This window comes from Miscanthus floridulus, chromosome 3 (genome assembly GCF_019320115.1).
Source record: "Miscanthus floridulus cultivar M001 chromosome 3, ASM1932011v1, whole genome shotgun sequence".
Classification (NCBI taxonomy): domain Eukaryota; kingdom Viridiplantae; phylum Streptophyta; class Magnoliopsida; order Poales; family Poaceae; genus Miscanthus; species Miscanthus floridulus.
In genome coordinates this window covers 44,134,884-44,159,019 of record NC_089582.1, presented here as the reverse complement: position 1 = coordinate 44,159,019, position 24,136 = coordinate 44,134,884, and the positions used below count along the sequence as shown (strand labels likewise).

Sequence of the window (24,136 nt, the reverse complement as noted above, 5' to 3'; positions counted from 1 at the left end):
TCCATAAAATGCCTGTAACTTAAATGCACATCATATATATATATATATATATATATATATATATATATATATATATATATATATATATATATATATATATATATATATATATATATATATATATATAATAGGGGTTATGCACCGGGGCTTGCCTTGGGTAGACGATGGGTCAGTAAGGTCAGCACCAAAAGGCTCTGGGGCTCCCTCCTGCATGAGGATCTCCTCCTCGTACTCCTCAATGACTTCCTCATACTCCTATTTGTCGACGGGTACGAACTCTACCAACTCATGATCTACATGCATGAAATAATGATGCAATACTTAGTAATATAGCAATAGCAACTCTTAAAATAAAAGTACATCCGTCTAACTACTAAGCTAGTGCTACCGACCAAGGTACTAAGTTATCTATTGTTACCAATAACAAGTATGAAGTATGGCATACATTATTATAGCAACTATAGGTATTCTTACTCCTAATGTTGATTTCTGTTATATATGATAAAGCATGGATAATAGCTACTCTATGTACCAACCTACTCTATGGCTATAAAATTTACAACAAGTACATAATAATCTAGTGAGCCTACTGTAAAATTTTTATAGCTATAGCTATCACCAATTTACAACAAAAATTCCTACAATTATTAATCTACATAATACTAAGCTCTCTAGTTTGAATTTATGAACCTACCATTGTCATAACTAACTGTAATCTAACTACACTAACAGGTGGATGGTATTTTTTGTGAACCTAACAAAATTAGTTTCACTATTTTTGGACAACTACACAATTTACTATAATTTATCAAAGTTCAGCTAGAAATTATATTGAATAAACGTTTGTAACTCACTCGAGAATTGAAAAATGAATTCTACCGCGTGGCCTAGCTCGCGACATGGCTCGGCCCACCACAGCGATTCGCATGTGCGCCCAGTGCGGCCCACACGGCGGCCTGTGCCTGTGACAGTGGCCCAGCGTGGGAAGACCCACGTGCGTTTTTTGCAAACGAGTCCCCATTCTTTCTCCTATTCACGAAGTTAACCCAAGCATTATTTGAATGAGTCACTGGCTTCGCATCTAGGACCCTACTTCTATTCGAATTCACACTTTACAAAGTCCTTGGCCGGATGAACAGGGGCCGTGGCCTCGCCGGCCAAATGCTAGCGAGCACAGACCTCTTCGGCACCCACCAGCACCCCCATGAGCCTCTACATGCCATGCACAACAGATTGAGGTAACAAATGCCAAGAATGGCGCATCACGCAGGTGTGGCCACACGCCGTGGTGGGGTCTGGCCATGGCCACCCGACGCCGGCAAACTCACCTAACAACCATGCCTCTACTGCTACCCGGTAACCATCTACAGGCTAAGAGTAACCACCTTGAAGCCCTAATTGAATCACTACCGCGCCCAACCCAGCTGGCCACAGGAACAACATCTAAGCTAGCTCACCGGCGGCCGCCAACGCATTCCGGGTGACCTAGCCACTAATTGGCTCAACCGCCTATCCTAGGAGCAAGAGGGCCTCACTAGAGATGTGACGGATGGGCCGGGAAAAGTCGCAAGGAATGGCAACGGGCTGGCCACGTGTGCGAGGTTGCTCTGGTTCACACCAACCACGATGAAGGCGTTCCCGGTGCCCTGCTGCTCCGTCGGTGGAGCCACTAAATGGGCGAGGCAAATGGGTCAAGGAGAGGCAACAGCCCTACTCAAATGAGACACAAGAGCAAAGAGCATCGCCCTGACCGAGTGCTCGCCTTGCTGGGCATGGTGGACCGCCGAGGGGAAAAATTCTCCCCATTACCTCACCATAGGACAGAAGCCTATCAAGATGACTCCAATCAGAAGCTAACTACTCTAGCTATTTGGGAGCACTGTAAATTGGAAAGGGATGGAATGCACACGGCCAATTTGAGGGGCGACGGCGTTCGGCTTAATGGTGTCAATAGCGACGGCGAAAGCTTAAATTGACGCCCGACATCATACTACCGCCTAGAGCAAGTTAGGCACGACGCTGTACCCCCACTCATCCTCCAAATGTGGGCAAATGCAAGAGGGAACTGGCTCAGTGAGTTAGGCCTTGGCATGGAGCGGCTGGCCGGCGACCCTCTAGACGATGCGACGGGAAAACGTGGTGTGTCCACGCGCACAACCATGAAGACGAGGGCCGACGGGGCCAACCCATGCGTGTGCAGCCGCAACATCAACAGGAGCAGTAGCTGTGCAGGCGGTGCACATGAGCGCACTTGGGCAAGTGGCGACACTGGTTCGGATGAACACGCAGGCAGATGCGACGACGGGCAATGACGTAGGCAGACGTGATGGAGGAGGCAGAGCATCCAGGCCTGCTGGACCCCAGTGCGCATGTGTGTACATGAGTCATGAGCCAGGCATGCAATAGCGGTGTGGACTGGGTGGCAGTGATGGCCGAACGGCCAGCGCATAGCGACGATGGGCGAGTAGCGTAACTGGGCATGTGCGGCGTGCACGAGCTACGCCAGAGCGTGGCGGTAGGAAGCCATGGCCAGCAGCGCAGGGGCCATGCGCACGGGCGTGCTTGCATAGGCACGGTAGTGGCGATGCGGCCGGTGTGGCAGTGCACTAGGTACGCCAGCACTGCGGTGCTAGGACGAACAGAGGCGGTGACCGCGCCCGGAGGTGGAAAACGTGTCATGCACGCTTTTTAAAGCTGCTACAACAACCAATTCGATGATTCGAAAGCCAAACCAGTCATTCCATCCTCAAGCGGGTACATGGGGCTATTGAACTAAAACAAGACACCTCACCACTTCTTGACCCGATCGTTCTACAAAAATTGTCGAACATGGCATCGTCGACCCATTTTCAAACTTACGCGAAACGACTAAGCTTCAAACGGTTTCGCGTCAAATTCCTTTTCCAAGCTACTTGATACACTAGCTAGTGAACCCCGTCCTCGACCGCACGTATTTTATCATTGCCTATGAAGTTCGTACTATGAACTTTATCAAAGTTTTGCATAAGCGTTCTATAGCATTTTTGTTCGATAAAAATTCACTTAGAATACTAAACGATATAAAGCGACATGAAATGTAACATTTGTTTCTTGTTTCAAATGAATGTTTCAAGTGTCGTACATTGATTTATACTCTATATTACACACATTTACACATAAGTATGATGCTCATGCAGTGTTTTAGCAAAAACTATACAATGTAACACCGAGGGTGTTACATTTTTGTAAGCGAATTGGGTTAAGTAGGGGTAGGGTTTCATGGCGGGTTTTGGTAGCCTAACATGCCTTCTTGAGTATGGAATTGGTAGTTTAGCAATTGAAGCACCGAGGTGAATTTTTAGAGCGCTTTAAAAATCATGCATGGCACAATCCCGGATGGCTTCAGTGTTTGGATGCTGTCACTATTGCCTCCGCTCGGCGCGCTGCGCTGGTTCACCGATGCGCGCGTGCATGCACACCCACACACGTGCCACCGCATTGGCCATGTTGCTGGCCACTACCACCTGCTGTCGTGCCCAAGCATGCACTCACGGTGCCAACACACTAGTGTCGGCGGACCTAGCCACTCTGCTCCGCCGCGGTCGTCTGCCTCGCTGGGCCGCTCGTGTGCGCTCTCACCATCGTCGTCGCGTTCGCCTGAGCCACCCTTCCACCTCGTGCTTGCCTACGTGGGACCGTGCACACATGGCCAGTTTGGTCTGCTATTGCACGGTGCCGCTGACGCTCATCGTCGCATCATGCTATGCCCCCGATCATGCCATGCTCCGACCGCCACTGTTGCACGACCACTGCTGTCGTTGACCCTTCACGGTTGCACACACGTGGGCTTGCCCCATCTGCCTTGCCATCACATCTATGATCGTTGTGACGCTGTGCTGCTGCCTCCCCTGACCGACTCTATGCCACTACGGCGCGTAGAGCCGAGCCACCGTCATCGATTTGTAATTTATGGTCATGCGGCCCACCGTCCTGAGTGCGTTGGTCATTTCCTCATTGCCCTACAGCCCATACGCGATTGTGCTTCGAGTTGACAGCCATGTCTTGCCACAGCAACATCGAGCCAAGCCTTGCCTGCCTTCCCCTATTCCTCTATCACCATGGTTGTCGGACCCGTGCCTTCAATTCACCATAGTGGAGCCACCTTAGTCCAATTAACCCTGTCCATGGCTCTGTCGTATAATCAGCCAACCAGCTGACCCTAGCTTGCAGTGAGCCTCGCCGTGCCATGCTCCAATTTGGAGTTTCCTTCCCGCTGGATCAATAAGACCGTGTCGGTATGCGTCGACGGCAAGCTCCCAATTCAGTGCTGCTCAAGTCAATTTGTTGCACCACCAGCTTTACCTCCACCTACTCATCACCCTGCGCACCTTTGCCTAATCGCTACCACCTCCTAGCCACCCTTGATGTAGCCTTGCCACTTTTGTGCACCGTTGCACCGTCGACACACACGTGGCCAGCTCGGCTTGGGCTACCTCTGGCCGAACCACTGCTTCGTCTGTGTCTATGGTGAGTTACTTGAGCTCACTAGCTACCCCAATTTCTCCGGCGTTATTGTAACTTGCCGGAATGCCACCGCCATGGACTAGCCTTGCTACGGCGTCCCAACGCGTGCTTTCTTCACCCAGTACTTCGAGTTCACGCATAGGTAGGTATCGGCTCAGTAGATAGGGCGGGGAAGGGCTGGTCTGGTCGGCATAACCGCCTTATGCCGGCGCTGCCGCGCTAGTGCACGCGCGGGTGCTCGAGGGTATCATCGTTGTGAAGACAGGTTGTTCCCAGGGCTTATCTGCAAAGTAGATGACTGTAGGAATAGTGTCGTGGATCTCAGAGTGATTCACCGTTAGGTCAGGGCCATTTTTGCAAAACAGTCAAAGCGCGCGGGCCTCTCCATTGCGGGCCGTCGTCACCCGGCTAGGCTGCGCCCCCCCCTGTGGGCCATGCCGTGCGTCGAGTGGGCGCGCGCGTTGTGCCAAGCTAGGCCAGGCCGCTCGTGTTTTGGGCCACGTGGTAGAATTAGGTTTTCCATTTTCCAGTAAGGTAATAAGTGTTTATTCAATTTGGTTTTGAGCTGAACTTTGATAATTTGTAGTAAATCTTATAGATGTTCAAAAATAGTGAAACAAAATTTGTTTGGTTCACAAAAATGCTATCTATCTGTTGGTGTAGTTAGTTTATAGTTAGCTGTGATCATGATAGGTCATAAATTCAATTTAGAGATGCTTAGTATTATTTAGCTTAATAATTGTAGGAATTTTTGTGGCAAATGCATGATAGATTTAGTCATGAAATTTTTACAGTAGGCTCCTTAGATTATTATGCACTCACTGTAATTTTTGTAGCCCTATAGTAGGTTGATAAATAGAGTAGCTAGTACTCCTCATTTTATCATATATAGAGTAAATTGGTATTAAGAGTAAGAATACCTTTAGTACTAAAATAATATATGTCACGCTTCATACTGGTTAGTGGTAACAGTAGGTAACTTAGCACCTTAGTCGGTAGAACTAGCTTAGTAGCTTGATAGATGTATTTTATTTTAAGAGTTGCTGCTGCCGTATTACTAAGTGTTGCATCATCATTTCATACATGTAGATCACGAGTTGGTAGAGTTCGTGCCTGCGGACAAATAGGATTACAAGGAGGTTATTGAGGAGTACAAGGAGGAGATCCTCACGTTCGGTCCTTACTTTGTTGACCCCACCACATGCCCAAGGCAAGCCTCGGTGCATAACCCCTATTTTGAATGATCACTGAATATATATATGATGTGCATTTACGTTACAGGCATTTTATGAAAACTACATGCATAAATATATCTACCTATGAGTCCTATTAGTATAGGTTGAGTAGCTACTATGCTCAAGATTCCGGTAGCATGAGTAACCCGCCGTTACTCACAATAGGTGATAATTATGATCACTCATGATAAAATAGTGGAAAGGAAAAATAGTGACCGGGTGAAAGCTCTAGTTTGGTTTTGGTGAATTGATGAAACCCTTAGTGCTAACCTAGTTTATCAAAGTGATCATGAGATAGGTAGCACATTCCTAGTGATGAAACAAATGAAGATCATGACATGATGATGATGGTGATGGCATGGTGACGATCAAGTGCTTGGAATTGAAAAGAAGAAAGAGAAAAATAAAAGGCTTAAGGCAAAGTTATAAGTGGTAGGAGCCATTTTGTTTCGGTGATCAAGACACTTAGCGAGTGTGATCATATTTAGGTTCGATAGCCATACTATTAAGAGGGGTGAAACTCATATCGAAATGCGGTTATCAAAGTGCCACTAGATGCTCTAACTCATTGCATATGCATTTAGGATCTAGTGGAGTGCTAACACCCTTGAAAATGTTTGTGAAAATATGCTAACACATGTGCACAAGGTGATACACTTGGTGGTTGGCACATTTGACCAAGGGTTAGGAACTTCACCGGCGCCCTATACAAAAAAGACGGAGGTCACTGTAAGTGACCGAACGCTGGTCTCGGTTGGACTGGCGCATCCGGTCAGTAGCAGTAGAGGGCACGCTATTTCAGTCTCATGACCGGACACTGGCGTGAAAACTGACCGGACGCTTAGGGGCTGAGTTCGGTCAGTCTGACGTATGATGACATTGTGTGACCGGACGCTAGGTGTGTCCGGTCATGATTTCTTGCTTCTGGATGCTTACTGGAAACGATCAGACGTTGAGGTCCAACGTCCGATCACTTCACAGCAGCGCATCCAGTCATCACTTAACCATTGGAATCGAGCACTCAGTATTTGACGAGAGGGGACACGTGGCGTGCATCACGCGACCGAACGTTGAGGTCCAGTGTTCGATCAATCTAACCAGAGCATCCAGTTAGTCCGTGTTCGGTGCAGTGAGGAGCCCAACGGCTCTATTTCGTGGGGGCTTCTATTTAAACCCCATGTTCGGCTCAAGCTCACTCTCTTGACCATTTGCATTGACATAGCAACCTTGTGAGCTTAGCCAAAGCCCTCCCACTCATCTCCATTATTGATTCATCGTCTTTGTGAGATTGGGAGAGAATCCAAGTGCATTGCTTGAGTGATTGCATCTAGAGGCACTTGGTGTGCGTGTTTTGCCGCGGGATTCGCTTGTTGCTCTTGGTGGTTGCCACCACCTAGATGGCTTGGAGCAACGAAGGAGGATTGGCACGAGTTGGTTATTGTTCGTGGCCATCTCCGGTTATTGTGAGGGGATTTGTACCTTCCCCGACGGAGCACCAAAAGGTAACTCTAGTGGATTGCTCATGTCATTGAGTTACCTCACTTGTGGGTAGGTTCTTGCGGTGTCCAATTATATGGATGAGGTTCGTGCAACACCTCTTATCTACCGAACCACCAAGTTTTGGTCGACACAATGGGGACATAGCGTGTTGGCAAGCACATGAACCTCAGGAGAAAATTGGTTGTCTTTTGTCCTTTGGTATTCTCCCAGTGATTGATAAAGTATTCATCTTGTGATTGGTTCACTCTACGCGACGATATAATCACCTCACTTACTCATTTACATTTCCACAAACGAGCTATAACAAGCTCTTTAGTGTAGCTAGAATTGAGAGCTTGCTTTGTGGATTAAGTTCATCTAGTGGAGCTCTTTAGCGTAGCAATTGTGAGAGCTCTTAGTGAGTAGTGACATAGTAAATTATGTGCCTAGTGATCATAACAACTAGAATTGTTGGATAGGTGGCTTGCAACCCTTGTAGAGCTAGAGCTAGTTTGTATTTCGCTATTTGTTATACTAATCAAATTGCTTTAGTCGGTTTGTAGATTTTTAAATAGGCTATTCAGCCCCCTCTAGCCATATTAGGACCTTTCACCGGGCAGGGATATGGTTTGGGTACTGGTGGGTGTAAGAGGTTGTGTCCTGCGGCCAACGGGGCATAGCTTGGTTACACTTTTTCCCTGTCTGTGTCGGTTAAGGACCGACCGTTGTAATGGACGCTAGGCAAGTCACAGATTTATTATCCCAAGCACATACTTGGGTATGGGCGTAGGGAAGACTTGTTGCTCTCTTGTCATGGGTTCCGACTCTTTCTGGACCAACTGATTGGAGGTGGGGATGATGGAGGTCCTTGCACCGCACTAAGTCTGGGACTTAGGAGCGAGGGTTTGGAGTCCAAGTTTGGACGGGGACCTGGACCCCGGGATAGGAGGGTGATGGGTTGGTCCTGCTTATGCCTAGGGTACAAGCGGGGCATGTGTTTTTGGGGTACCTAGCTGGGCACATTGATTTGTGAATCACCGCCATGTCGTTACGACTTGTCTTAACTCTCGCATCATAGTAAGAATTGAAAGATGAAAGGTGATGAAATAGAACTGATTGCTCAACTCTTGCTTGAAAGTAGAACATGTGCTTACATAGAATGGCTAGATAATAAATTAATCTTAGTTGCTAATAATAACGTAAATAAGGACTCACTATTAGTATTGCTTTCTACAAAAAGAAACCCAGCAAACTAATAAGCTTATCATATTCCTTGAAGTCGGAAAATTATTTCCACTAGTCAGATAAGTCTTGCGAGTACATTGTGTACTCAGGGTTTATTTACCCTTGTTGCAGGTAATGCTTGAAGAGTACCATTGTGTGGAGGATTCTTTTGGTGGGCACAGACGGATCCTTGTTCTTTATCGCTAGATGTTTATTTTTATTCCGCTATTTAATATTCCGCACTCTGACTTTGGAAATATAATAATGTAATTTTTAAGAACTCTGGATGTATGAAATGGATTAAGTATTGTAACTCATTCTCATTATTGGATCCTTGGGGAAAAATGTGGATCTTTCGGGCTCTCCCTTGGGGTGTGCCCGACGGATACCGTCCGCTGTAGCTTGCTTTTGGGGTGCTTAGTGTCTGGTGGAAGACGAGCACCTCCGTAAATGTGTTATTTCGGACGGTTCCACCACATATATATTTAATAGGTATAGCCTTCCTAAATCTATCTTTAAGTGCATGTATCGGGACTTTAAGTTCTAGACGCGTCCTCTCCGGCTGAGTTAACTTTCTCTACATTGCAAGCAAGCTTATAGTTTTGCATTTCGTTGTTATCTGTTATGTTGGATTGAATACCAACATTTCACATTACACATGAATATGTATCGCTATGTTGTGCTCTCGTTGAGCTGCAACTTCTCCACTCCTGCATGAGAATTAGCATAGAAGCTATATTCGTAGCTTGTAGCTACTACCTTTTCCCCTCATAATTAAATTGGCTAGCTAGCACGCTAGTTCTCGTTGAACTAAGAAATATTTTGCTTTCAATGTGTAGCATGCATAAGCAATACATTGGTCTATGGCCAAGTAGCCTAAGATGATTTGAGATTTTTGAAGAAAAGACATTTCGGGAATTTTGCATTAATGGCAATTAGAAATTTCTAGTAGAAATTCCATGTGATTTTGAATGTTGCGTATTTTATACGTTTGAAGTATATAGTCCATTTTCTATGTATGAGTAATTGGATCATTTTTTTGCTAAACAATAAAGAAGTTAGACAATGAAATAGTTTTCTAAACCATAATATGTGCAAATCAGGGGGAGAACATCCCTAAGTTTGTAGGAATACTGAATATTCTTAAGTGCACTTTATGTATTCTAGCTCGCTGCATTTAGGGAATAATAAACTCGTGTTAGAATATGTGCGTGAATATTTTCCATAAAACTACATCATAGCATACATGAATAGCCCTCCACTTATAGCTGGAGATACATGAATTTGAATTATTTTAAGCCCATGATAGGGGATATCTTTTAAAGTATGCTATTGAAGATCTAATATTAGCATTAGGGGGAGAGAAAGCCTATGTTGAATGCTAAATATTATTTGCATAGAAGGAAAATTGTCTGAAGAGAAAATTATTCTTTAAAGCTTGAAGCAGGAATAGTATCATGCACTAAATCAAACAATAGTTTGACTAATGCTCTTGTGAAGCATGAAGCGGAGCATATGCTAGATATTTTTGAAAATGAGAGGAGTAACTTGAAGTTATAAACCAGAAGTTATGTTTACTAGTAGTAAACTAAATGTTGTATACTATCAAGCTAAAATCTATGGGACGCCTATGAATTCTAGTTTAGTGTATACTTGTTAAATAGAAATAAAATAAAAATCATCCATTCTCATAAAGAGAACACCTCATGAAGAAGGTTAAGCACCTCATAAAGAGGATCATCATGAAGATGAAATCCAACACACTAAGCGCGTGTATCATAGTGTTGGGTACGTAGAACAATAAATTATCTCTTGTTTAGAAAATAATAAAGAGATAGAATAATCTCACATTATGAGAGTGTTGGGAGAAAATAATAGTTGTCGACAACGCTACCTCTACAATTGCAAATGTTTCTCTTATGAGAACCCGGATCCGAAAAATAAAGTCCATGGCAAAGTCGCCTATAGCGATTATATCGGGCCAATGAAGAAAGCAATTGAGGTTGAATCTCCTACTAAGAAGAAATAAATGTTCTGCTATATCTCTGGCAAATGAAATGAATGAATATGAAATATGCAGTTAATAAGTGGATTATGAAGATCCATATAGTTTCTGAAGAATATAAATCACAACATATGAAAATTAAATGTAATACCAAGTATTAAGAAGTCTAAGGTAGAATGTATATTCCTGTATGAATATTGAAGTCTCAAGAAGAGTATGTCCTATAAGGAAAAGAGTCATTGAACGACTTTATAGTGAATAACACTATTTTATTATATATATCACATAAATATCTCTCATGCAGTAGAGAATATATCTCATAGAAGAGAAATGTTATTCGCTAAGAATGAGAACATCCTTTATGAAATTAATCCATGAAGGATTTACTAGTCGATTCTTAAATAAACACCATCAATCCCTGAAGTGAATATAGACCCGAGAAAAAGAAAATGAGGAATCCTAAATACCATAGAAGGTATAAGAATAATGGTGATTTTGACAATTGAATTATCCCCTAAATACCAAATGCAAGACTGAATTTATTATTTAGTGGTACAATCAAAGTCCTAAAAATTTATAGAACATATAATTTGAAAATCCACTAAGAAAGAATTACAAGTATTCAAACTCTAGTATAAGTTTGATGCACTATCTAGAAGATATTGAATATTGTAAACTATTTAACCCTATAATCCTCTGAAAGGATTTATTATCTTGAAGGATAAATTTTATTTGCTTTACACACCTAATAAGTGGTCATTTATGCATGAAGCATATGGCTCTTGTTTACTCATATCATAATTCATAGAAGAATTGTGAGTCAATATTTTGAAAGATATAGTATTGTGGTACTGCATACTATTATTAAGCACACATTTATAAAAAAATGTGATTTGAACAATGATGTTCATAGGATGGCTTTACGAGGGGGAGCAATTTGATTGAATCTACCATGAAGGTAATTAAAACCACTAGAATTACACAGATCAAGTAGATTATATTTGCTAAAACATTGAAGTTTATGCATTTATCATGAAGATAAATTTCTATTCACGAAGAATAGAATATTCTGAGGAATACATGACCAATAAGGTTAAATGTTGTACTCTTTTTTCCTATGTGAGTTTTTACTTGAAGGTTTCTCACACAAGGTTTTTAATGAAATAAAATGTGCAATGCAATTAACGAATGCGATGTACTTTTTTATTCAAAAACCGTTTTTTCCCACTAAATTTTTGGATGGAGTTTTTAATGAGGTATGTACATAGCGTGGTAATAGCCCAAAGTGAAGTGTTGTAAAATATACTGATTGTTTCTAGAAGGAAAAGAGAATAAGAAATCTTATTTCTAAACCGTTTATATATGAATTCTTATCAAACTCTTAGGCATTGGCAAGACTATATATATATATATACACATGGAAGCTCTACGTTGTAATTATCAATAATTAAAGAAATAAAGAATAATTCATCTATTTTGTGTTTATTTATTCTTTTACTTTCATCCATGACATGTTTTATAATACCCTCGACACTTAGCCTGTTGGTTTGACTATGGCTTATCGTAAATGATCGTAAATTTTTAATTAAAATAATATTTTTCTCTCACACAGATCAATCATCATCGGTACTTCTCCGTGTACCGCCAGCCAACCGAATATCTACGGTTCATGTCATCGTAGGCTCGTTGCAGGCTGGGGAGTACTTTTGTGCTGACTGACTGCCGTGAAGGTGAGCTGCTCTCAGCTGACTTTCTTCCACCCGCTGCCAGCTCGTCCGTTCCGTTCACCAGCATCCCTTCCTCACCAAGAACTCGTCTCGGTCTCCTCTCCTGTACTGCGATTCCACGCGCTTCCTCCCCTCCCCTCCGTCTCCCTTCTCCCTCCACGGTGCTCCTCCACCGGAGCCCGAGCCGCCGTCTCCCACCACCCCTGGGCAGCTCTGCCAGCAGCACCTGCAGCCGTCCGTCGCCTCTCCTCGCGCGGTCCGCCCCAGAGCCCTGACCTGACCGCCGGAGATCCGGGGGTTCTCTTGGTAATTAACCCTTCCTGGTTCTCCCCGACAAGTCTAGCTCGTCTCCCCGACCCCGTCCGCCTCCCTCCAGTTGTTGACTCCTTGCCGCGCTCTTTCTGTGGGTGGCTAGGTTCTTCACGCGGAGGTGAGGCGGAGGTTGGTTTTTCTGATTTGGGGATCGGTTGGTGGTGCGGGGATGAATACGAGGCCCGTGGTGCTCGTCCTCCTCCTGCTCGTGCTCGTCATCACGTCGCAGTTCGAGTGGAAGCAGCAGATCGGGGAGGCCGCGGAGGCCGACCCGGCCACCGCCCGCCGCCGGCAGCAGCTGCTCGCCAGGGAGGACGCCGTCAAGGAAAAGGTTCTTGCCAAATCTGCTTCACTTTCTTTTTAGTTGTTCCGTGCATTCGTGATTTAAATGAAAGCTGCTGTTATGCTTGTTGTGATGTTGTCCCTTTTCCTCTACCGAAGAAATCTTGTGGCAGTGACATCTGAACTAAATTTAGGTACATGTTGAAATTGGAATCACCATTAATTGGGAACTAGATAAATTGTGCTGTTTCTTTAATTGATTTTGGTCTTTCAAGGTGGTTGTTAAGGATATTGAGAACCTGTCTATAGATAGTTATGTTTAATTAACAATAAGTTGATTTCTGTTTTCAGTAAGCTAGAAGGTGGATGTTAGTTAAGAAGCTTTTTTTTTGACTGGGGAGTGCATTGCTAAGCCTGTATATCTATTTACATGCATAAATGAATACATAGAATGTGCAAATCTTCACCAAACCTCTTTCTTGCTAGCAACTGTCAAAATTATTGCTTAAAGGAAATCCGGGATGCTTGCTTACATCATATATCATGAGTCTTGTATGTAATGCACACATTTGCATACCTATTTCTAGAACAGTTATGTATGGCAAGCATTTGCACACCTATTTCTGGAATGGTTTGGGAGCATAGTTTCTAGTTGCTAGCAGACCTTGTGGTTACAGCCACTGACAACATGAGTGACAATTGGGTATTTTAATTGGCAACTGCATTGATTAATTGTCTAAATTAGCAATAGCTGACCAAGTATGGAACTTTGGCCAGTTTTCAGATTCAGCTATCTGGTAAAGAACCCTAGGAGTTAGTAAGGCAAGACTTAAGCATGTTGGTGAGTTCATAAAAGATAACAGAGATAAAGGAATAAACATGCACTTTTTATCACCAAAATGGAATTGTTGGTGTGTTCAAAGCATCACAAGGACTAAGCTTGTAATGTAATGCATTTTCATTAATAACGGTGGAGCTAAACGAAGGTATCGGTTGTATAGCAATCAATTATTGCATCTTTTGACTTCAGTTTTAGGCCAAAGATAACCTTTTGAACAAATGGGAATATTTTTGGAAAATCAAGTAAGTAGGTTTAGTTGTTTCCAGTTACTGGTTTAATTAGGCAGTTCCACCTCTATTACACACCATCTACTATGTAATACTGATTTCCTTCAGCATATAATGTCCACTTGTCACAGTTTGTGCATGGCCACATGGGCATCCTTCCAAACATATGAATTGGTAAAAATTATTGATGCAGAACATATTCGTGCATGTGCCATGTGGCATTGACAAAATAATTTGCATAAACATGTCAATATGTACTCTATGGAAAAGACAAGTGCATATTTATATTGCAAAAGTATGTGTGCGAACTTATCTTGTGTTATGTAATGGGTAATGGACATGTTTTTTTTGTTTGCTTTTCTGCCCCTTTTATTTTTCAATTTTTGCAAAAGTGCATTTGCTCTAACATGGCTTCGATAAATGAACTTTGAGTACTTTTCCAAAGTTCACAACTGTGCATTTGAGAAAATAGATGTAGTGGTAATTTGTGCAGATCTGTTTTTTATTCTGTGGGTAATGCACATTATGTAATACCTAGATGATTGTCAATATACTTTTGCAAACTGCAGATGCCAGTGCCACTTTGGAGTTTGTCCTGTATACTATATGTCTAGAGGGGAATAAGTTGTTTTAACTTGTAATCATGCCATAGAGTATAATAGTTTTAGAAATCCAAATATTAGGTTCAGATAAATAAAATGCCTTATATCCTGATTTTTGCCAAAAAAAAAAAATGTTTGACAGTGGTGAGGTTTTTGAGTTGATTGCCTTTGGCTTTCTTGCTAGGCATGTTAAATTCATTTAGGTGCCAGGTGGTGAGATTTAAGGGTGCACTGTAATTAAACATGATTCTGGTGTTACGTTGGAGCATCACCTTGCCAAATATAGTGTTTGTGTACTCCATATTTCTTTGCAAGCAACAAATGAAATCCATGCATGTTAATGGTCCTAATCGTTGAAGGCATGTTACAGGAACTCATGCCTAGTAATCATATACATATAATTAGTTGGTCACTTAATTGCTGCTAACAGATGATCCTTCTTGGGAACAATGAACTGTTTATGTTGAATATGTTTCATTAAGATCCACAAGAGCTGTTCTTCAATCTGATTTATAACTTTGGAGTTGTAGTGCTTCAAACAATTTCCATGAAAAGTCATGTATATAATGTAGATAAAGCTAAGTAATCTGTCAAAAAATTGATTTCACTCATCTTTGATATTATGATTGGAAAAACACAAATGGTCATTTTAGAACATCATGTAAAAACCAGATTGAAAGCTTGTCAGTTTTGTTTCTTAACATCTAGGATGATTTTTGCATTTTTTATTAATGCAGCATCATGGAAAGGAGGTGTGCTGGTGTGTTGTATGTTTCTCTTATCCTATTAATTATGGATGAAAACGGTACGGATATTTATTCGACCGTCCGTTCGACCGAACAAATATGAACACTTATCTGGATAGTTACTCGGATATCCGTAATTTTTTTCGGATACGGATACTAAAACGGATATCTTAGGCGGATATCAAATACGGATGTAATATCATCGATATCCGGCGGATATCAGATAATCCGGTTAAGTATCGGATATATCCGGATATTTAAAAACGGATATTATCCGGATATTATTCAAACGACCTTGGATGGAGAAATGATCAAAATAAAAATTGTAGATCTCAAAAAGTTATGAAACTTTGTTGCTTACAACTTTTTCGTTTGAAATCATTTAGTGCTTCAAAATTTAAACCGTCCAAACTTTCTTAAATGGAAAACTAGTTTATAGGCGTTAAAATTTAAAAATCACAAATTTGAATCATCCAAACTATCTCAAATGGAAAGTTGACCAAAACAACAATTGTAGATCTTGATGAGTTGAACAAACTTGGTATTCAAAACTTTTCAATTTAAAGTCATTTAGAGTTCATAATACTAGAGTCAAAGTGTTGTTTTTTCATTTGACCAAATTTGACTTGGTCAAACTTGCTCAAATGAGACACTAAATGACCTCAGATGAAAAAACTCTGAATACCAAGTTTGATCATCTCAGCAAGATCTACAATTATTACATAGCTCATTTTCCCATTTGAGAAAGTTTTATCAAACACTAGTCATAAATTCTTGAATCTCATATAGACTTTCTGAAACTATGTCACACACTTGTGAAATTTGAACTATATTTTGTTCAAACTTTCTCAAATAAAAAAATGGCCTATATAAGTATTGTAGATCTTGATGAGATGAACAAATTTGGTATTCAAAACTTTTCAATTTGAGACAATCTAGGGTTCCGAAAACTAGTTTGTAAACATTGAAATTTAAAAATCACAAATTTGAACCATCCAAACTATCTCAAATGGAAAGTTGACCAAAACAACAATTGTAGATCTTGATGAGTTGAACAAACTTGGTATTCAAAACTTTTCAATTTGAAGTAATTTAGAGTTTATAATACTAGAGTTAAAGTGTTGTTTTTTCATTTGACCAAATTTGACTTGGTCAAACTTGCTCAAATGAGACACTAAATGACCTCAGTGAATACCAAGTTTGATCGTCTCAGCAAGATATACAATTGTTACATAGCTCATTTTCCCATTTGAGAAAGTTTTATCAAACACTAGTCATAAATTCTTGAATCTCATATAGACTTTCTGAAACTATGTCACACACTTGTGAAATTTGAACTACATTTTGTTCAAACTTTCTCAAATGAAAAATAGCCTATGTAAGGATTGTAGATCTTGATGAGCTGAACAAACTTGGTATTCAAAACTTTTCAATTTGAGACAATCTAAGGTTCCGAAAACTAGTTTGTAAACGTTGAAATTTAAAAATCACAAATTTGAACCATCCAAACTATCTCAAATAGAAAGTTGACCAAAACAATAATTGTAGATCTTGATGAGTTGAACAAACTTGGTATTCAAAACTTTTCAATTTGAAGTCATTTAGAGTTTATAATACTAGAGTCAAAGTGTTGTTTTTTCATTTGACCAAATTTGACTTGGTCAAACTTGCTCAAATGAGACACTAAATGACCTCAGATGAAAAAACTCTGAATACCAAGTTTGATCGTCTCAGCAAGAGATACAATTGTTACATAGCTCATTTTCCCATTTGAGAAAGTTTTATCAAACACTAGTCATAAATTCTTGATTCTCATATAGACTTTCTAAAACTATGTCACACACTTGTGAAATTTGAACTACATTTTATTCAAACTTTCTCAAATGAAAAAATAGTCTATATAAGGATTGTAGATCTTGATGAGCTGAACAAACTTGGTATTCAAAACTTTTCAATTTGAGACAATCTAGGGTTCCGAAAACTAGTTTGTAAGCATCGAAATTTAAAAATCACAAATTTGAACCATCCAAACTATCTCAAATGGAAAGTTGACCAAAACAAGAATTGTAGATCTTGATGAGTTGAACAAACTTGGTATTCAAAACTTTTTAATTTGAAGTCATTTAGAGTTCATAATACTAGAGTCAAAGTGTTATTTTTTCATTTGACCAAATTTGACTTGGTCAAACTTGCTCAAATGAGACACTAAATGACCTCAGATGAAAAAAACTCTGAATACCAAGTTTGATCATCTCAGCAAGATCTACAATTGTTACATAGCTCATTTTCCCATTTGAGAAAGTTTTATCAAACACTAGTCACAAATTCTTGAATCTCATATAGACTTTCTGAAACTATTTCACACACTTGTAAAATTTGAACTACATTTTGTTCAAACTTTCTCAAATGAAAAAATAGCCTATATAAGGATTGTAGATCTTGATGAGCTGAACAAACTTGGTATTCAAAACTTTTCAATTTGAGACAATCTAGGGTTCCGAAAACTAGTTTGTAAGCATCGAAATTTAAAAATCACAAATTTGAACCATCCAAACTATCTCAAATGGAAAGTTGACCAAAACAAGAATTGTAGATCTTGATGAGTTGAACAAACTTGGTATTCAAAACTTTTCAATTTGAAGTCATTTAGAGTTCATAATACTAGAGTCAAAGTGTTATTTTTTCATTTGACCAAATTTGATTTGGTCAAACTTGCTCAAATGAGACACTAAATGACCTCAGATGAAAAAACTCTGAATACCAAGTTTGATCATCTCAGCAAGATCTACAATTGGTACATAGCTCATTTTTCCATTTGAGAAAGTTTTATCAAACACTAGTCACAAATTCTTGAATCTCATACAGACTTTCTAAAACTATGTCACACACTTGTGAAATTTGAACTACATTTTGTTCAAACTTTCTCAAATGAAAAAATGGCCTATATAAGGATTGTAGATCTTGAATCCATGACCATGACTCCATGAGACCCATGAAGCCATGAGCTTGGCTATTTCTACTCATGCCGCGAAGATTGGTGCTTGTATGATGTTTGATGTATGATGTATCTGTATCTTTATCTTATTTGTTGCTTTACTCTTTAGTCTTTCGGCTTAATTTAGATGGATTATGGACTCATAGAGTGGTGTAATGGTTTGCGCACGTATGATATATATATATATATATGCTGCTTTTACTCAATATCCGAATAGATATTTGTATCCGACCTTCTCCGAATCCGATTCATACCGTATTCGATACTCATTATTCGTATCCGTAACTGAGTCAATCCGTATTCGTATATGTATCCGAACGCTATCCGTGTCCGAATCCGAATCCGAACAGAAATATGAAAACAAATATAATATGAGTGATATCCGTTCGTATCCGATCCGTTTTCATCCCTACTATTAATACAATGATACACAGTTCTCCTACCTGTTCAAGAGAAAAAAATACATTGGTCTTTATGCAGGTTTACTGAATTTTGTATGTACAACATACATGATTTTGTTTTGCCGAACTTTGTATGTACAACATAAATCGGTATTAATGCAAATGATGCTCAGCATTTTGAAATGTTCCATCACAGTATGAGGTACTGATGGTCAAAGATTAGACACTTTGATTGCACACAGCAAATTGTCACTTATTTGTGACTTGGGAGTATCATCTATTTCATCGATAATGTATTTATTAGGAAAAAAAATTGCTTCTTCAACTTCTGTTTTCTTCAAAAAATATATTTTAAAGTAAATATGATTGGATGGAACATGAACAAATGAAAAGTCAAGTATCACATTAGTTTGACATATGCAAGTTACTTTTCATAAAAAATCACCAGAACTGTTAAGAATTGGATAGCATCATATGAAAAATTTGTTCCTGCTCCTACCAAATATTTGGATTCTACCAAACTGAGACCCTACCTTCGAGTCAGATCAGTGCAATCAATCTTCGGCTTTACAGTCATAAAATCATATGACAGAATTTGTGCTTGACAACTTGATTCTTGTAGTAGAATAACTGATTACTGATGAAGCACTTCCATTTTGTTTGCAAAAATATGATATGCAACACTTAACCATGTGAAGCCCTGTAATTGGGAAACCAGTCCTTTATCTGCCTTTTGGTCCACGTTTATTTATTTGTTTCTGGAGGGCATGACTTTGCTAAGCTATTCATGCCTAGATATCCAGTTCTTTTCCTCATAGAAAATTTGCTTGCCATGTGCAGATTATATTATCTCAGGAGAAAAATATTCAACAGCTTAACCAGCTTATCGAGAGCCTTCAGCGCCAGCTACTGCACTGCCGTGGTAGCAATAACACTGTTCATGCTGCTACTGCTGCTGCTGCCACAGAAGTAAGTGAAGTCGAGGGGCATGAGATCATTGAAGATGAGAATAGACGATGATCCTTGGCATACATGGTTCTACGATGCTAGTACAGCTGCCAAAGAGCAAAACAGCCTCTGAATACTTGAATTCACTGTATTGTATATCTGATACTCGCCGACTAGTGGATTTCCTCCCGGGTAAGCCTGTAGAGAATTGTAATTTGTAATGTGCTTTTAGGTCGCGGCTACTAATTCACCTGGAAAGTTACCTTACCATTCTTTCTTCCCCCAATGGCTAAATTATATGCAGTTTCTGATTTTTGTATTTGACCTGTGAATGCATTCATCAGATTGAAAGTTGGCTGATGAACTGTTCAGTTTAGGCATGTCGCCTCATTGTGCTCCTTCTCAACTTGTGTCCCCGAGAATATTTATAGTTAAATATTATATAGTACTCAATCCATCTCAAACTATTTTGTACAAATTTTTGAATAAGACGAGTGGTTAAACTTATGTTAAAAAAGTCAAATGTCTTATAATTTGGGATGGAGGGAGTAATAAGCATGGACCTTCAGAAGACTGTCTCTGACCATACATGACCACAGTGACAAGATAGAACAACAAATTAAGATATAAGAAACGGAGGGAGTATGTAGCATATGTTATTGCTTGACACAAGTGACACAGATTGGGAAGAGGTAGATATATATTTTCTGAAGAAAAGACGGTTCTCATGGAGCTTTGGGTGGACTGGACTGCAATAAACATAACAACACGTGTTGTCAAAAAAAAAAAAATAACAACACGGGCTTGAGAATGTTGTTCTGTCTGACGGCCTTTCTTCCTTGCTAGTATCATTTAGGCCAGCTTTGATGGATGGGGATATGGACCAGCAGCCCATTGGACATATCATCCATCCGTTTTTTTTTTGGGAGTGGAACATCATCCCTCGGTTGATGTACCTCGAGAAAGTTCCCATGGAATGATGGATATGGGCCAGTAACTGGTTGGACATCATGGGCTGACCAGTACACATGTCAACAAAGCTCCATGCAGTGAGCAGTGAGGGAACTACGAACAGTGTTTGAAAAGTATATTGACTAGTCATTTTGTTAACTAATTTTTGTTACAACCAAACAAACAAAAAATCTACACAAGTACCGTGCCAAAATATAAACAATTGAGAGAGAGAGAGAGAAAGAGTAAATCCATGCAATTTGGATTAACTAAGCCTTAATAACCCGTAAGTTCAACCATGAATTTGTAACACTTCCATTTAAATTACTAAACCATGCTCCATGCATGAACATGAGTTGACGGACTAGTGCAACCAAATATGCTTTGTAACATCTCCAAGAGTTTTCTTAAACTTCTTACTTTCTAAATCGTTATTTATAGAGCCATTTGAATAAAAGTCGCTCTCTATATCTCTCCACCCTTCGACAGATCTTCTATATTTTGTGCGCACTCTAGAGAGTCAATTCCACTCTCCATCTTTGGCTAGCGAAAATCTAAAATAAAGAATGCCAATATTTGAAGATCGAATTAAGCAACTACCAACGTATAATTTTTCACTAAAATTTCAATCCGTATCGATAAAGAATGATATATAGAGGCTCTTGGAGTTGCTCTAGAGATAAATAAGAGGAGTATATTTCAACTTTTTTTTTTGTGTTTTGTCTTTATTGCCTTTCCAAAGAGGCGGTCATTATTACCATCCTAGCAAGAATGTGCAAGTGGGTTGTCTCGTGTTTTACCAACCATTTTTTTTAGGACGAGATGAATGAACACAAATTTAAAGGTTGAGACATGAGGACAAGCAAACCTCTAATTACTGATGGCCGGATTCTATTCCAAACTAGAGGTAATTTTCTTCTTCAAATCGTCACTCGGATTGGCCAATCGAAAGGGCTAGCTGACAAAGCATCCTCCTCTCAAACATAAAGCGCGTCATGTGCCTACTAGCCGTTGTTTTCTCGGACAAGCGTGTCGTGTCGCGTGCCTTCCTTCTCCCTACCTGCCTGATGCAACTGGCTTGTGTCCTTTTCGATGCTTTTATTCGCAGTTTCTCTCGTCTTTTTTATTTATTCTTCGTATTCTGATTCTGAAAGCAAACAGAGCTTACGTGACACGAACAAGGCGCCCTTGTGCGCAAGAAAAGAACTTTCAGCCGGTCATGGACTCCCGGCTCGCCGGCGCGGCGCCGCCGACGAGCACGTACTGCGATGACTCTGGCTCTGCCATTTCCAGTGCAAGATCAATGTGCCTCCGTTCTCCAATTCTACGTGCAAGAACAAACATAAAAAGAAGACGAAGAAATGAACAATAGGTTTATAGAAAATTTATAGAAGAAAAACTGGGCTAAAACAAATCAGATTCCGCGTAAGTTGCAACACACACACACACACACACGCACACACACACACAATCAAAAGAAATCCTGACTAACGCAGCAATCAGAACAAATCTAGTCCAATCATCGCCACCACCGCCATACTGCAAGGTTGTTAACGTGCCACCAGCAGCTATGTGCCTGTACGTGTTAGCACTAGCAGTTCTTCTCCGGCTTGGTGAGCCTGCACTTGACCTTCTGGAACACGACGGCGGCGGTGCCCGGCGGCGCGAGCTGCAGCTTGAGCGGGCACGATGCCTCGACCTTGCACTTGGTGTAGCGCGCCGTGTACCGGACCTCCCCGGCGACCGCCACCTCCACCTCGAACACCCCCGTGGCGTTCTCCTTCCGGAACTCGGCCTCGCCGGCGTTGCCCAGCATGACGGCCCTCGTGGTGCCCGCGGGGGACAGGTGGTAAACGCGGGTCTTCCCCGCGGGGTGCTTGCCGCCCTTGTCGGCGAGCTGGAACCGGTCGAACGCCTGGTCGTCGAACTTGTACTGCGCCTCCAGCGGCTTGGTGTTCTTGAGACTCATCGCCCAGTTCGGGTTGCGGATCACCAGGGTGAGGGACAGGTTGTACGACAGCGACGTCAGCGCCGGCGGCGAGGTCGACAGCTCGAACCGCGTCAGCGAGGCGTCGTCGACGGAGACGTCGAGGTGGCGGACGAAGCCGTAGGCGGCGAGGAGCACGGCGAAGAGCACGACGGCGACCACGATGCCGGCGCAGAGCAGGCAGTACTTCCACTCGTTCCACTTGTCGCAGCAGTCGTCCCAGCACTCGCCCAGCTTCCCCATGTTTCGCCGGCGTCGGCTTTCGGTGCTGAATTGCTGATGAGTGACGAGCGAGGGAGACGGGGCAGGGCCAGGGGCGCAGGGTAGCTCCCGGGTTGCTCTCCTCGCCTATTGTTGGGTCTTCGATGCAGGACAAGAAAGGTTGACTTGACCAAGGAGAAGAAGCCGTGGGCTGGGCAGGGGACGGACGGAGCACACGTAGAGTAGTGACTGATTACTGAATGCCAATGCCATTTTTAACAAACACACAGTATCTCAAGGACAGGGCAAAGCGTAAGCCGTAAGAGGTCCCATTAACCAATGACAACGAGGGCGAGGGCAAGGGCAACGCAGGCTGACAGTTCGCGTGGCCTCACCTTAAATGCACTTCCACGTAGAGGAAGCACTACTCTAGGCCTTGTTTAGTTCCCTTCAAAGTTCCAAGTTTTTTCACTTTCTCTTCATCACATCAATTTTTGGACGCTTGCATGGAGCATTAAATATAGGTAAAAAAAATAACTAATTGTACAGTTTAGTTGGAAATCACGAGATAAATCTTTTGAGCTTAGTTGGTCCACGATTGGACAATATTTACCAAATAAGACGAAAGTGCTACTATTCATCGGGTTGAAATTTTCTTCAATCTAAACAAGGCCCTAGTCTAACATTTAAAGTCAACGCTGCAAGGCTGATGGCTTTGCTCTACTGCCCGCCTGCCTCCTTGTCAGTTTTGCTCAGAACAAAACGCTTGCTTTTCTTCCCCAACGCGCGTTTGAGTAGTGGCTTGGCTGCGAGGCTAACGTTTCGGTTGATGTAGACTATTTGTGCTATCGTGGCAGCTGGGGCTGTATGTCTTGACCTAGTTTAAAAAACACTAAAAATTAGAATTTTTAAAACATTGCATAGATGCTAGCATATATAACCAACATAGGTAATTTTTACAAATAAATTAACATAGGGAAATAAAATTTGATGTGTGAAACTTGATGTGAGAATGTTGCTTGGTTTGTTGAACTTATGGTGGTACACTTTTGCATACTCATGCATTCAAATTTGAATTTAAAATCATTTAAACATATGCATACTTAAGTTGAGAAAAAGAAAAAGGAAATAGAAATGGATAAAGTCCCAAGGGCTCATTTCCTCCCCCTCTTCCCTTTCGGCCCACATCAGCCCACTCCACTCCTCCCCTTCTTCTCTCCCAGCGAGGGCCGGCCCAACAGGCGCAGCAGCAGCCGCAGCCCAGCGCTCGGCCCGGCTCGCCGGTGCCCTTCCCTTCTCCCCCTCTCTCACACCGACGCCTAGGCCCCCGCTTGTCAGCTCCTTCGTCCTCCTCGCGGTTGGCAGCCATACGCGGTGTAGTCGCGCGTCAACGCCCGCCCCATTCCTCCTTGGTGCCAACGACGGTCAGCGGCGACACGACGAGACCTTAGGACCCCACGGTGCCCTCCT

The 24,136-nt window shown here is 41.6% G+C and overlaps 2 protein-coding genes across 2 annotated transcripts; one reads left to right on the top strand and one right to left on the bottom strand.

The window, feature by feature from the left end:
• Window positions 1-12,175: 12,175 nt before the first annotated feature.
• On the top strand, window positions 12,176-19,899 carry LOC136545602 (uncharacterized). The gene is made up of 3 exons (XM_066537610.1): window positions 12,176-12,479; window positions 12,589-12,816; window positions 19,420-19,899. The coding sequence occupies exons 2-3, from the start codon at window positions 12,655-12,657 to the stop codon at window positions 19,597-19,599; spliced, it is 342 nt and encodes a 113-aa protein (XP_066393707.1). The 5' UTR covers window positions 12,176-12,479; window positions 12,589-12,654; the 3' UTR covers window positions 19,600-19,899.
• Window positions 19,900-21,891: 1,992 nt separating this feature from the next.
• On the bottom strand, window positions 21,892-22,832 carry LOC136545601 (NDR1/HIN1-like protein 10). Its single transcript, XM_066537609.1, has one exon. The coding sequence runs from the start codon at window positions 22,706-22,708 to the stop codon at window positions 22,070-22,072; it is 639 nt and encodes a 212-aa protein (XP_066393706.1). The 5' UTR covers window positions 22,709-22,832; the 3' UTR covers window positions 21,892-22,069.
• Window positions 22,833-24,136: the final 1,304 nt, after the last annotated feature.